General features: G+C 41.7%; 1 protein-coding gene across 2 annotated transcripts in view; it reads right to left on the bottom strand.

Annotated features, from left to right (window-relative positions):
• SH3TC1 (SH3 domain and tetratricopeptide repeats 1) overlaps positions 1-13,899 on the bottom strand; it is an 89,400-nt gene that overhangs the window by 39,954 nt on the left and 35,547 nt on the right. For both annotated transcript variants that reach the window (XM_082269142.1, XM_082269143.1), the window contains exons 4-8: positions 12,942-13,063; positions 4,976-5,081; positions 2,929-3,072; positions 1,047-1,230; positions 624-694 (exon numbers count right to left, since the gene is read on the bottom strand). In XM_082269142.1, coding sequence (XP_082125268.1) covers positions 624-694; positions 1,047-1,230; positions 2,929-3,072; positions 4,976-5,081; positions 12,942-13,063 — 627 coding nt within the window. The remainder of the gene's footprint in view (positions 1-623; positions 695-1,046; positions 1,231-2,928; positions 3,073-4,975; positions 5,082-12,941; positions 13,064-13,899) is intronic.

The raw sequence follows: 13,899 nt of genomic DNA, 5'->3' as shown, positions 1-13,899 counted from the left end.
AAGCTTCCTTGACTTTTACCGCAAGAACATTTAATAGACACCAAGCAAAACACAGACAGGCTCCTGAGTGTTTAGGGGTGGATAGAACAGTTATGGCACTTTTCCACTGCAAGTACCGGCTTGGCTCCACTCGGCACTGCTTGGCCCAGCTCGGCTCAGTTTGCTTATCCACTGCGTGGTACGAGTCGGCACCTTTCAGCACTGTATAAGCTCTACTCGGCTCGGTTTGCTTTTCCACTGTTGTAGTACTTAGTACTAAGTGGGTGGGATTACAACGATTCTCTGACCAATCAGTGGCTAGTAGTAATAAACAATCAATGTTGCATGCAAAGGATTGTGGGATATGGTATCGGTACGGCCTGCTTGGAACCCCCAACCGAGGTGGTACCGACGCCGTACCATTTAGTGGAAAAGCGCCGCTGTACCAAACCGTACTGAACCGTTCTAACCCGTACTATGCGGTACCATGCAGTGGAAAAGCGCCAAACCGAGCCAAACCGATCCGTACCATGCAGTGGAAAAGCGCCTTTAGTGGGGCATTTTTTTTGCCTAATGCATGAAGGTAAAAACATTTGACTTTAGAATCATTTTCAAATAAGCAAAAAAAAGGATTGATAGCTTACCTAATTGGTTTCTCAGCTCTGACTTCCCAAAATCTACAAGGTCTGAACCTACATTTGCTCTCAAGAACCACCTATAACACAGTAAAAGAAAAAATAAATGAAAAGAAAGCAAAAAAATGGAGCAAAAGTATTTATCTAACAAAGAAAGCTAATGCTGTTGTTAGCTAAAAGGAACAGATTTATGTAAATCACTCCCTTACTATGCACAATATGTTATTTATTGGTACCACCCAAAAAACACACACATCCATTTACTTATATTGCAAAGCTGGCAGGTCACTTTAATTCAGATTACACATTCTTTGAATAGACTGGAATGTTTAACTTACATATATTTTTATACTAAGGTTAATAGGTAATTTAATATTTTCTACATTGTACTTTAATTGCAAAGAGTGGAAAGGAAGGAAGACAGCTACCTACTGATGAAATGGACAGAGTGTTTCAGTTTCTGCGGAAAGTCCACTGTCTTCAACAGAGGAATCGGGCTGGGTCCACCCTGCTGTGTGTCTCTGAGCTGCCGGACTCGACTCAATTATCTGAACTTTGTTATCAACAACAGTGGCTTGTCGTATACACTTGTCAGCGCAAAGGGTAAAATAAATCCCTGAGCAAAAGAAAAGCCATAGGTTAAAATTTGACATACCGTATATACTCGAGTATAAGCCGAGTTTTTCAGCACATTTGTTTGAGCTGAAAACGTCCCCCTCGGCTTATACTCGAGTCATAAAAAAAAAAAAAAAATTTCCGGCTGGCCCGACGTGATCCGAGGCCCCTTAGATTTAAAAACTGGTGCCACCCGGCGCCAACATGTCACCGAGCATGCGCCGCCGCCGCCACTTGGGAAAGGCCGTATACGTTCACAATGACGTGTTGGCGCTGGCCGGCGCAATTTTTAAATCTAAGGGGCCTCAGGAACAGGTAAGTGAGACTCCTCCACAGCCGCACTACCTGCTGTTATGCGGGGCTGCGGGCATACTACAAGAGATGCAGTGCTGCCGGGATGGTACAATTGCCGCATTCTCTTGTACTATGCCCTCAGCCTTGCACTCTCCTGTACCATGCCCGCAGCCCTGCACTCTCTTGTACCATGCCCACAGCCCTGCATTCTCCTGTACCATGCCCGCAGCCCTGCATTCTCCTGTACCATGTCTGCAGCCCTGCATTCTCCTGTACCATGTCCGCACAGCCCTGCATCTCCTGTACCATGCCCACAGCCCTGCATTCTCCTGTTCCCTGCCCGTAGCCCTGCATCTCCTGTACCAAGCCCACCACCCTGCATCTTCTGTACCACTCCCACAGCCCTGCATTCTCCTGTACCATGCCCGCAGCCCCTGTTTTGGGTCTCATGGTGGTCCAGTTGGGTCCAGTAGCTGCTGCATTTCCCACCCTAGGCTTATACTCGAGTTAATCATTTTTCCCATTTTTTTGTGGTAAAATTAGGGGCCTCGGCTTATATTCGGGTCGGCTTATACTCGAGTATATATGGTAATCCTAATTCCAGAGAGGTATGCATTCTAGAACATTGACTGCATTTGCATCTCAGATCACTTTAGAAATAAACAATCTATAGTGCAGTACACACCGCATTTAAAGTGACATTAAAATGAAGAAAAAATTATATTCATGTATGTATTCGTAAAGCCCAACTCCGGGCAAAAAACAAATTCCCATAAGGTTGGGATGTGCCTGCACTGCACAGGTCAACTGCTTATTTTTGTCTAGGGGATTGGAGAATAGAGAAGCACACAAAACCGGTCTCCCAGGTCTAGCAGTCTTGTGCAGTGGACTATTCCTGAGGTCTTCAAGCCCATAGACCTGCTCTCGACATGAGGACATCAGGAATAGTTTACCGCTGGATTGTAGGGGACTGCTGTTTGCCAATGGAGCGGAGGATCAGATAAGTATAAAGCTTTCCTCTCTTCCCTGAATAAAAATAGCAGTTGACCTGTGCAGTGTGGGTACAGCCCCACTGCATGGGAAAACTTTTTTTATGCCCAGAGTTGGGCTTAAACTTTGTTCTCCAGGGTCCCACTCTATGTAGGAATATAGCAACCTTCTCTTGCCCGCTCCAAAGATTGACTAGGAACTAGAGATTTGTGTACATAGCGAATTGCACATGACCACAACTAAAAAGGAAAAGAGGAAAAGGAGAAGAACTGATGTGCTTTACTAGGATGATAGTGTCCTCAGAATATCAGACTACCAGCAACACAAACAAACATGCAGTTTTCAAGATAAACATTTTTCATAATGTATTCGAAAATCATGCATAATATAGAAAGTACCAAATCACTTTACTAACCTTCATCCATTAGAAGACCTTTATAAATGTGGTTTAGGGACTCCTCGTTAACCAGAACTTGAATTCCAGCACCTTCATCCTCTAATGAGGTCAGCCAAAAAGTCTGGTCCAAAAATATGTTCTCCATACAGTGATTCAAGAAGCCTGTATTAATGAGGTTTGAAAAAAACAAGTCTTTTATATATAGATTTTACAACATGGATTTAAAAGTCACACCATTGCCTGTTTCTGATTCCTCCCCCTAATGGACTGTATCTACCTGTACATTTTCCTCTTATAACCATCCTGTAAAAGAACATTGGAATGCAATCTCAGTGTCATTTATAAGTTTAAGATGACTAAAATCAATCCCTCCCCTGTAAAGTTTGTTTATATTTGGAGTAGTAATGCACCAGGAGATTGTGAAGCTAAAGTTTTCACCCCTGGACTTAATAGTAGATCATGCATCAGGTTGTGAGACCCGCTGTTGAAAAAATGTATTAAACCCTACAAGCAGATAAACCAGTACGATCATGTGCCCTTAACTGTATCTAAATAGGGCAATGTCCTGTTCAAATGCTTTGGACTACTGTGGGCCAAACAGCAGCATGTTGCAGGTGGGGCTTGGATAGACCCATAAAAGACAGTGTACACAAACCCAAATGTTATGTTCACATGTGCTTCAGCTTCTATAAAAGCAATATATACCAGGGCCGTAGATACATTTTTGTCCTGGGGGGGTTCAGCATCAGGTACCAGGTGGTGAAAAGGGGGGGTGGGGGGGAGCTGGCGTATGGATAAAGCCTTCCTTTTAGTTACACAAAGCCCCAGGTTTTCACTGTGCAACCTTACAACCTTCTAGCTTCCAGCATCCAAACGACCAATGGCATCATCAGTTGATGGGGAGGATGTCATTTGCCTGCATAGCATCCTTGTTTGGCCCTCCCCTGCCCCTCTCCATCAGCATTGGGGTCACATTAGCTGAGTGATGGAGAAAAACTGAGGGAGAAGAGAAACACTGGAATACTAGTCAGTACCAGATTGCAAAAGTGTTTTTGCTTTGGAAAAATAAAAGGAAAGGCAGCATCTTCTCCCCCCCCCCCCACCAGCTTTTTGCTGCTGCAGAGAGAGCCATACAGGGGATTGGTTCCAGTAATTGCTACCCCGCCATACTGATCACCCTCACTCTACACCATACATTTCCCCCTGCTACCCAGGTCCCCTGTGTGCCCCCTCCTGCACCCCTGCAGTGCCTCCGGATTCCCTCCTCTCCTTTCTGCCAGCAGCTGCAAGTACACAATAGGATCCTTCAGGGTGGATAGTGGGGGAAGGGTCCGGTAAGTATGTCATATTTACCAGCCCCTTCCTTTCCTGAATGAACACAATGAGTGATCGGTACCAGTCACTCATTGTATTCATTCTTAACTGAGGCATAGTAAACTGTGTTTATTTGGAGGGGAGGGGGGCCTGTCTGGTTGGCTGTATGGGGCCCCGTGGTTTCTAACAGCAGCCCTGCTGGACACACTGCTCTTCTACAAGATTAAGCTGGTTTCTTCAAGAACAGCAGGTTGAAAGAAAAAAAATGATCCAATTCTCCCATCCACACATTCGGTGTGGACAAGGGAATCCGTCCCGCTGTGATATTGTATTCTAACAGTGGGGAGCCTTTTCCACCATAAGAATACAATGATCAGTATTGCCTAAAATAGTCAGTGGCACTGATCGTGGTGACAATTGATAGATCGACTTATACAACCAGCCTGCCCATACATGAATCAACATTTCCATATGGCTACAATAGACAGTGGTGTACACAAGATTAAACTGCAACTGGTCACAGCGTGATGTCATAAATATATAATTGTTGGCTCAGGACATGGCTTAAATTACTGTATATTGTTCCATTTAGATGTGGATTACAGAGTTTGATGCCTCCATTGTTCTGACTGTCCCAACAGAAATATTACAATATATATATATATATATATATATATATATATATATATATATATACTGTAGTGTTTCAAGATAATCAGGGTGATATAGAAAAAAAGAGAGAAATAATTACCAAGTGAGTAATAGGTGGAGAATTTCCAGATCTCCTCAAATGTTCGAAAGGTCACAGTTATCAGATCTTTATCACTCTCAATAGACAACAGCCGTGCTGATAGCTCCTGTAAAAATAACACAACCAACATTTGCTCCAAATTGTCTAATCATGCTTATTCCAGGACTGTAATGACATTATTGAAGGCAAAGACAGCCAGGCAACTAAAGGAAGCTTGGCAGTGGCAGTCCTGTCTTTTCCCATTGTAGATTTCCTAACAGTGTGCAAGGACAGACTTTAGTCCACTAAGATCATCCAGTACTTGACTGTGATATTGATTTTCATTCACTTTCGCATTTGCATTTATTTTTGTAATATATATTTCTTATTTTATTTTTTATTTATTTCTGTTACAGATTTCATGTTGGCATATACAGTACTTCACTGATCCTACTGTGTTTACTCCTTCTGCTGTTGTTATATTGTTACATTGCTATCTTGTTAGTTATTGTATTCAAATCTGTTGTATGGCTGAACTCGCATAGGATTTGCACGAAAAAGGTACAGGAACCTTTTTCTCCCCGGACTGGAATAGGATCGGATGGGTGTCCACACCCATGCAATCCAATTCCTGTCTGAATTCACAGTTTGCACTACGATCTGCGAACCGATCTGGGGGTGTCATTAACTTTGTATTTTTTGGAAATGTGTACCGCGCCAAACGCTTAAAAACAGCAGCCAGCAAAAATAAATGACAATTTGCGAAAAGAAATGAATAATTCAATGCAGCGCTGATAAAACAATATAAAGTGTGAATCAATGCTTACATAAAAGCAAACCCAGTAAATTTTGCAAACAAATGCAAACGTTGTGCAAATACGCATGGGAGAAAATGTAACCAATATACACTTTGCACTAATAAGCAAGTGCATATGAAAAACTATGTAAATAAAGTGAATCATGTGCATATATATGAAAACATATACAAAAATTTTTTTTGCACAAACACATGTGCAAAAATATGCATGTATAAAGTGCATATGTGTTAAAAAATAGGAAAAATATATCAAAATTGTGCAAACATATGTGCAAAAATATGAAGAAATGATAAGTCCGTGGAAAAGTTCATATAACATCCACCAAAAAGTGCAGAGTGCAGATGAATCCTCCAGATATGTGACCAGCACTAATATTATAAATGAATCGGAGGCTTACCAGATAATAGGAACCCAACAAAGCGTATACTTTTTGGATCAATCAGGCTGACACAAAGGTAGATGATCCTTATGGCAGATGTCACAGATCTTCCATAGAAAGGGATAAACTCATCTTTAACAAATCACGATAGGAAAATCTTTGGTACCCACAGCAGGAAAATACTATCCACGAAAAGCTCAAGGAATCAAAAAACTCACATAGTAGGTACCTTTTAAGAGCAATTTAATATCAAAGGAAAAAAAACACTTACAGAAATCCAGTGTAAAAAGCGCTTGTACAGATAAATATCCTTAGCATATGCAGTAGACCCGATGCATTTCGTCTAAATAGACATCACATGGGGTGACCAGTGGCAGTCAATGGGTCCTGCTGCTTGCAAAAGCCAATCAGGAGTGCGAGTTCCCGGAGAGGCAAGACTCTTGTGGGCATCGCTGGATAGAGAGGGGGATCAGGTAAGTATTAGGGGGGTCTGGGGGGCTCCTGCACACAGAAGATTTTTCTATCTTCATGCATAGAATGCATGAAGGTAAAAACTTGTGCCTTTACAACCCTTTTAAAGCAGAACTACACCCCCTCAATAAACATTTACTATTTTTAACCCTTGTGCTGCAAGAATTAGTACAGTTGTGCTGAAATGTTTCCATCCCTTTGGAGTATTGATATTATACAGTATATACCATTTTTAAAGAAAACAGCAGTGAGTGAGCAGGCAAAACACATTTTTTTATGGGATTCATATTCAACTGTAGGTCCTAATAGAATGGCACAATCATAAAACTAAACATAGTTTGAAATGAGCCCTGTTCAAAAGTTTGCATGCCTTTAGTCCATAATGCTGTGCCCCCTTTAGCATCAATGACATCATACAGTCTTTTGTAATAGTTTTCTATGAGGCCCTGAATTCTTGCAGGTGGTATAGCTGTCCATTCATCTTGGCAAAATGCCTCCAGGTCATGCAAAGTATTTGGTTGTCTTGCATGAACCGCACGTTTAATGTGAGATCTCCCAAAAGTGGCTTGATGATATTAAGGTCAGAAGACTGTGATGGCCACTCCAGAACCTTCACCTTTTTCTGCTGTAACCACTGGAGGGTGAACCCGGCCTTGTGTTTAGGGTCATTGTCATGCTGAAAAGTCCAACAGCGCCCCGTGTGCAGCTTTCCTGCAGAAGAATGCAAATTGTCTGCCAGTATTTTCTGACAAAATGCTGCATTCATCTTGCCATCAATTTTGACAAGATTCCCCATGCCTTTAGAGCTCATGCACCCCCAAGACATCAGTAAGCCACCATCATGCTTCACAGTGGAGATGGTATTCTTGCCGCTATAGGCCTTGTTGACCCCTCTCCAAACATAGCGCTTATGGTTGTAACCATAAAGCTCTATTTTGGTATCCTCACTCCAGAATACAGTGTGCTAGAAGCATGTCATGGTGTTGTCTGGCTTTTTGTAACCGAGCTGTTTTGTGGCATTGATGCAGTAAATGCTTCTTTCTGGCAACTTGACCATGCAGCTCATTTAAGTATAATCTTATTATGCTCCTTGAAACAACCACACCGTCTTTTTCCAGAGCAGCTGGTATTTCTCCTGAGGTTACCTGTTGGTTTTTCTTTGTATCCCTAACAATTCTTCTGGCAGTTCTAGCTGAAATCCTAATTGGTAGCTCATACCTTGGCTTGGTATCAAGAGATCCCCAAATTTTCCACTTCCACAAGTGAACAGTACTGACTGGCATATTCAAGGCTTTCGATATCTTTTTATATCCTTTTCCATCTTTATAAAGTTCTTTTAACTTGTTATGCAGGTCTTTTGACAGTTCTTTTTTGCTCTCCATGACTCAGTATCCAGTCTGCTCAGTGTATGCACATGAGAGCTATTAAACAAATTGACTATTCATACACAGACACAAATTGCAATTTAAAAAGCCACAGATGTGGGAAATTAACCTTTAATTGCCATTTTAACCTGTGTGCATCACCTTTTATGTCTGTACAACAAACTTTTGATCAGGGCCATTTGGGTGATTTTTGTTATCATTATGATTTAAAAAAGAGCCAAACAACTATGTGATAATAAATGGCCTCATACGATTATTATCCCTAAAAAAAAAGACAGTTTTTTGACATGATCAGTTATATTTTCAATATCAATGACAAAATGTCATGATTTCCGCCAGGGTATGAAAACTTTTGAACACATCTGTACAGATAGAAAAAGCATTTATATATGCAAAAAATATCTTGTGTTTTTGTGCAAAGTTAAGTCGCTTTGCCTTGTTTTCATGTCCTATGCATGAAAACATAGGAACTGTGGTGCAGAAAAATGGCAGCAGGTGCTGCGGACTGATGAGTCAAAATTTGAAATAAATATTTGGCTGTAGCAAAAAGCAGTTCGCTCATGAAGGGCTGGAGAGCTATACAATAATGAGTGTCTCATTAGATTGTTTAAACCACTTGCCGACCGGCCGATGTGTATTTACTGCGGCAGTGTGGCTCTATTGCGCGAAACAACGTACCCGTATGTCGTTTTGTACAATAGCCACTAGATGTCGCAAACTCACCGCTGGAGCCGGGATCACACCGTGATTGGCTAGCAGGGATGGCAATCAGTGGGTCCAGCAGACCCGATGTCTGCCAGCCACTCGCAATCATCCCCGGGAGAGGCAGAATGGCGATCTGCCTATGTAAACAAGGCAGATCGCCATTCTGCAAGGGAACAAGATGGAGATCTTGTGTTCCTGCTAAACAGGAGCCAGGACCTCTGTCTTCCCTCAATCAGTGCAACCCCCCCCCTACAGTTAGTAAGCACCCCCTAGGGGCACATTTTACCCTTTTATCACCCCTGATGTTAACCCCTTCCCTGCCAGGGTCATTAGTGCAGTGACAGTGCATTTTTTTGTAGCACTGATCACTGTATTAGTGTCACTGGTTCCCAAAAGGTGTCAAAAGTGTCAATTAGATGTCTGATTTGTCCACCACAATGTCACAGTCCCGCTAAAAATCGCTGATCTCCACCATTACTGGTAGAAAAAATAAATAAATAAAAATTTTGCATCGTTGTTTGACGCTATAACTTTTGCGCAAACCGATCAATATACACTTATTGGGATATTTTTACCAAATACATATATGTAGCAGAATACATATTGGCCTAAATTGATGAAAAAATTAGATTTTAATTTTTTTTGCTGTGTTTTATAGCAGCAAGTAAAAAATATTGTTGTTTTTTTTTTTTTTTTTTCAAAATTCTCCCTTATTTTTTTTTTTTTAAATAGAAAAAAAAAACCACAGAGGTAATCAAATACCACAAAAAAAAGCTCTATTTGTGTATAACAAAAGGACATAAATTTAATTTGGGTACAGTATCTCTCGACCGCGCAATTGTCAGTTAAATTAATGCAGTGCCGTGTTGCAAAAAATGGCCTGCTCATTAAGGGGGTAAAACCTTCCTGTCCAGAAGTGGTTAAGAAAGGCCTAGATTTTTCCCTAAATACACATAATATAACCGGATACTAACATTTACAGGTAAAGTTGATCCAGGGAATATTGGGGGATCAGGAAGGAATTGTTTCCCCCGCTGGAGCAATTTGGTTCATGCTTTATTGGGGTTTTTGCCTTTCTATGGATCAACTGTGGGTATAGGATTGTATATACAGGATTGTATAATTTATTTTCCCTTCTATTGGTTGAACTCGATGGACTTTTTTCAATCAGACTAACTATGTAACTATGTCTGCAGGCAACCGTGAAGCATGGTCCATGAAAGTTTGGGGCTGCATTTCTGCAAATGGAGTTGGAGATTTGATTAATGGTTTCTTTATTGCTGAGAAATACAAGCAGATACTTATTCGTCATACTATAACATCAGGGAGGTGTGGGATTGGCCCCAAATATATTCTGTACCAGTATAACAGACATACAGCCAATGTCATTAGGAACTATCTGTAGTGTAAAGAAGAACAAAGAGTTTTGGAAGTGATGATTTGGCCCCCACAGAGCCCTGATCTCCACATCATCAAATCTGTCTGGGATCGCATGAAAAGACAGGCAGCCTACATCTATACATACAATATTTGTGGTTGGTTCTCCAAGATGTTTGGAACAACCTACCTGCTGAGTTCCTTCAAAAACTATGTGCAAGTGTACCTCAAAGAATTGATGCTGTTTTAAAGGCAAAAGGTGGTCACTCCAAATAGTGATTTCATTTGATTTGAATTTCTCTTTTGTTCATTTACTTTCCATTTTGTTATTGATAAAAATATACTATTAACACTTCTATTTCTGAAAGTATTCTTAATTTACACCATTTTTTCACACCTGTCTAAAACGTTTGCACAGTATTGTATATTCTGGAAAGTGTTACAACCTGGCACAAGAAATTCAAAGGTATGTTTGCTGTTCATTGATCGACAAATAGGTTTTCTGTCCAAGATAAAGGAGACCGGGATTTTGAAATAGTGATACTAGTGATACTAGCCTGAAACACACAATACATTTACAATAGGTCTTTAGAAGCCACTCAGAGTAAGGCTTCCCCAAAATAAATCATATCCTTTATATAGCATCTCTTATTATTTAATACAGGGTAATGGTGCCCACCCATTAAAGAGGAACTGCTCCTAGACATGTGAAAAGTAAAAATCAACACCTACAAATACTGTAAAATAGATACTTACCAACCCGAAGAAGTCCAGCATTATCTTCCCTGCAGCTTATTCTTCTCAGTGCTTCAGATCTTGCTGACCATATTGGTTATGGGAGCCAGCTGTCACTTCCTGATGACTTACAGCCAGCTCCCTACTGCACATGCATGAGATTAAGGGGGGCAACAAAACTGGTTCTGTGGGGGGGGGGGGGGTATGGTACCAAGGTATGGATTGAGGACGTGGAAGTGGGTACGGTCAAAGAAAGGTACTTGCCCCCTCCCACCCTCACAAAAAAGCTGCAATTTCGTTAGAAGCTGGAGGAGGAAGAGTAAAAAGTTTTTGGGTAAAGATCTGCTTTGCTTTACAATATGCCCCTCTGGTCATAATTTTAATGCCGAATCTAAAACCACTATGGATTTATAAATGCCAATAACTTGCAACAAGACAGATTTTACTTTACTTTTGCCAGTATCCAATAACAAAGTTCACCTTGTATTTTAAAATGTGTTACATATGTCTGAGAACACAGCTTGACACATAGTATGCAAAGTAATTAACGACAATACTTTCGTCAAATGCATCACGGCTGCATTTATAAGGCTAGTACAATGCATTTACTAACCATATGATCACTTGCACAGACTGCACAAAACAGGACCAGATGTACCCAGGAAGATAAACTCAAAGGCAATGCAAAGCACTGAAAAAGTATTGGATTGTATTCTAAAATGTAGACTGTATAACCATACAGGATATACAGGACTGTCTTATTGAGTCCCAAGGCTCAGACTGGGACAAATAGGCCCATGCATTCTAGACTGAGCAACCAATTTTTTCCAGGGGGAGGGGGGGGAATAGACATTTGTAGAGGCGGTTGGTGAGGGGATATTCACGGAGTTGGTTCTACGCACTGTAATGTAAAGATTACAGTGCTCCTTTACAGTGTGGTCCCCTTTATATTACAGTGCCCCTAGCAATCACAGCCCCCCATCGCAGTGCCCCTTACAGTCATGCCCCCCTCCCTTTTCTCTCTAACCACAGTGCCCCCTTTTACTTTCTGCCTCCCCTGCACAGTTTTTTGACAGGGCAGGATTCAGCCTGTCTGACCTCTCCAGGGGGGCGGGAGGAGCTGAAGATTTGGATCATAATAACAAGTGGGTGATTACCCACTTCAGCTCCTCCCGCCCCTGCTCTGCTCATAGGTTGACATCGCTGGCAGGATGGGAGAGCAGGGTGAGGAGTCCCAGGCATGGCCGCAAAGTGGGAGGTAAGCAACCACAGTCTGTGTTATCCTTGTCCAGAAAAGGTCGTTCTTGTTAGGACATTTGACCCGATTGCCCCGGCCCACTGGGCAAATCCCCTATGGACTATGGCCAGTCTTAGCCTGGTTTCCATAAAACTGCACTGCTGATGGCCAAATAGCCCGAAACATATTAGAATATATCTGCATTTCACACCTAGCCCTAGATGTACCAGAGGGGCTAAAAACAATGACTTTCATGGTTCGTTCTACTGTCATGAAGTTAGGAATTTCCCTCTTATTTTTGGGATATGTAATGAGATGAGACACATGAATACTCTGTTTTAAGGATGCTTTACTGTGCTATTCTAAAATGTAAAAATGTAAATGTAGAAAAAAATGTATTATTTCATAAAGCAATGTATTGCAGTTATAATCATAAAACCCACTCAACAGAGCCAATATAGCACGCACAGTCTGAACAGAGGCACATTTCTGACAATAATACAGAGGCTGCCTCTGTTTACCTCCTTCTGAAAATGCTAGTTCCCTGGTCGCCTCTGGCTTTTCTCTATTTGAGTCACTGGCCTAGAACAAGCATACAAATGTGAAAAGTGAACGTTAAATCAAGAGCCCCCCATCGACTCACTCATTCCGGTCAGTGACTCATAGTAATGAAGAAAGAGCGACAGGTAACTTATTTTTAGGGGGAGAGGTTAGCAATAACAACCTCAATACTTCCTCAGCTTCCTTTACGATACGTTTAAGTACAAGAGGTGAAATCCTGAAGCAGTAAGCTGAAATAAATGAATATCAAGCTGTACTGAATTTTACACTTCTTCATCCTGTGCCTGGCTTTATCAATAGTATAAATATGTGAACTTACACAGATGACAGCAGCAACCTCCTTACTGTCATTCTCCAGCAGGCGCAGGCGGTTCCTGAGCTCTGCTTGCAGCTGGGCATCGGGTTTTCCTTTTCTGACCATGACCAGTTGAAGACTGAGATCTGTAAGACAAGATCATTTAATGGGTTACACTACATACACACAGATCTATCCACTGTACATGCACCACATGCCAAACCTAGCTGGACCAACAAGGGAAAGATAGGCAATGCCATATAAGATTTGATTGTAAGCTCTAACGAGCAGTGCCCTCTGTATTGTATTTCTACTGTCTACCCTCAAGTTGTAAAGCACTGCATAAACTGTCGGCGCTATATAAATCCTAAATACTAATAATATATATTAATAGGATAAGCCATGATCAGCTACTGCCTAGAAGCTATCTCTCATACAGGAGATGTGATCATCACCTTCTCAGTACATCCAGGCTTGGTAGCTACAGGGCAGTATGTCTGTATTGTGCTAAGAGCTTTGCACAGCAAAGTAACATAGGGGCATTTTATGTGCTCATGACCTCACTTACAGGGTCCACTGAGGGTCCTTTCACACATCTGCAATTAGAAATTAAGTTAGACTTTTTTTTAATGCAGTCTTCATCCATTGCTTTGCATTTCTGGAAGAAAGTGTGCATTTAGGGCATTTAAACTGGGACTAGGGGCTGTATCCATGCTGCCATTGCAACCCTCATAGACTTTAATGGGCGGCCTGCATGAAGCATCTGGCAGCTCAAGCCTTAGAAACACATATCCTATTCATAGACTACATGACTGAGGCCTTAGATGCATTTTATTAGGGCCGCTGATAAGGCAGTACAGCCAGTCCTCCTGTACTGGGCCCGGGCCCCATCAGTACAAAAGGGGGGCCCAGGCACCTGCTGAGCAGGAGGGCCAGCTGTACTAACTTGCTGCAGACACTGATCCTGTTCTGTCGCCCCCCT

This window comes from Pelophylax lessonae (genome assembly GCF_965119305.1).
Source record: "Pelophylax lessonae genome assembly, chromosome: 1".
Classification (NCBI taxonomy): domain Eukaryota; kingdom Metazoa; phylum Chordata; class Amphibia; order Anura; family Ranidae; genus Pelophylax; species Pelophylax lessonae.
Note: the sequence above shows the minus strand (reverse complement) of the source record. Positions and strands in the feature narration are given on the sequence as shown.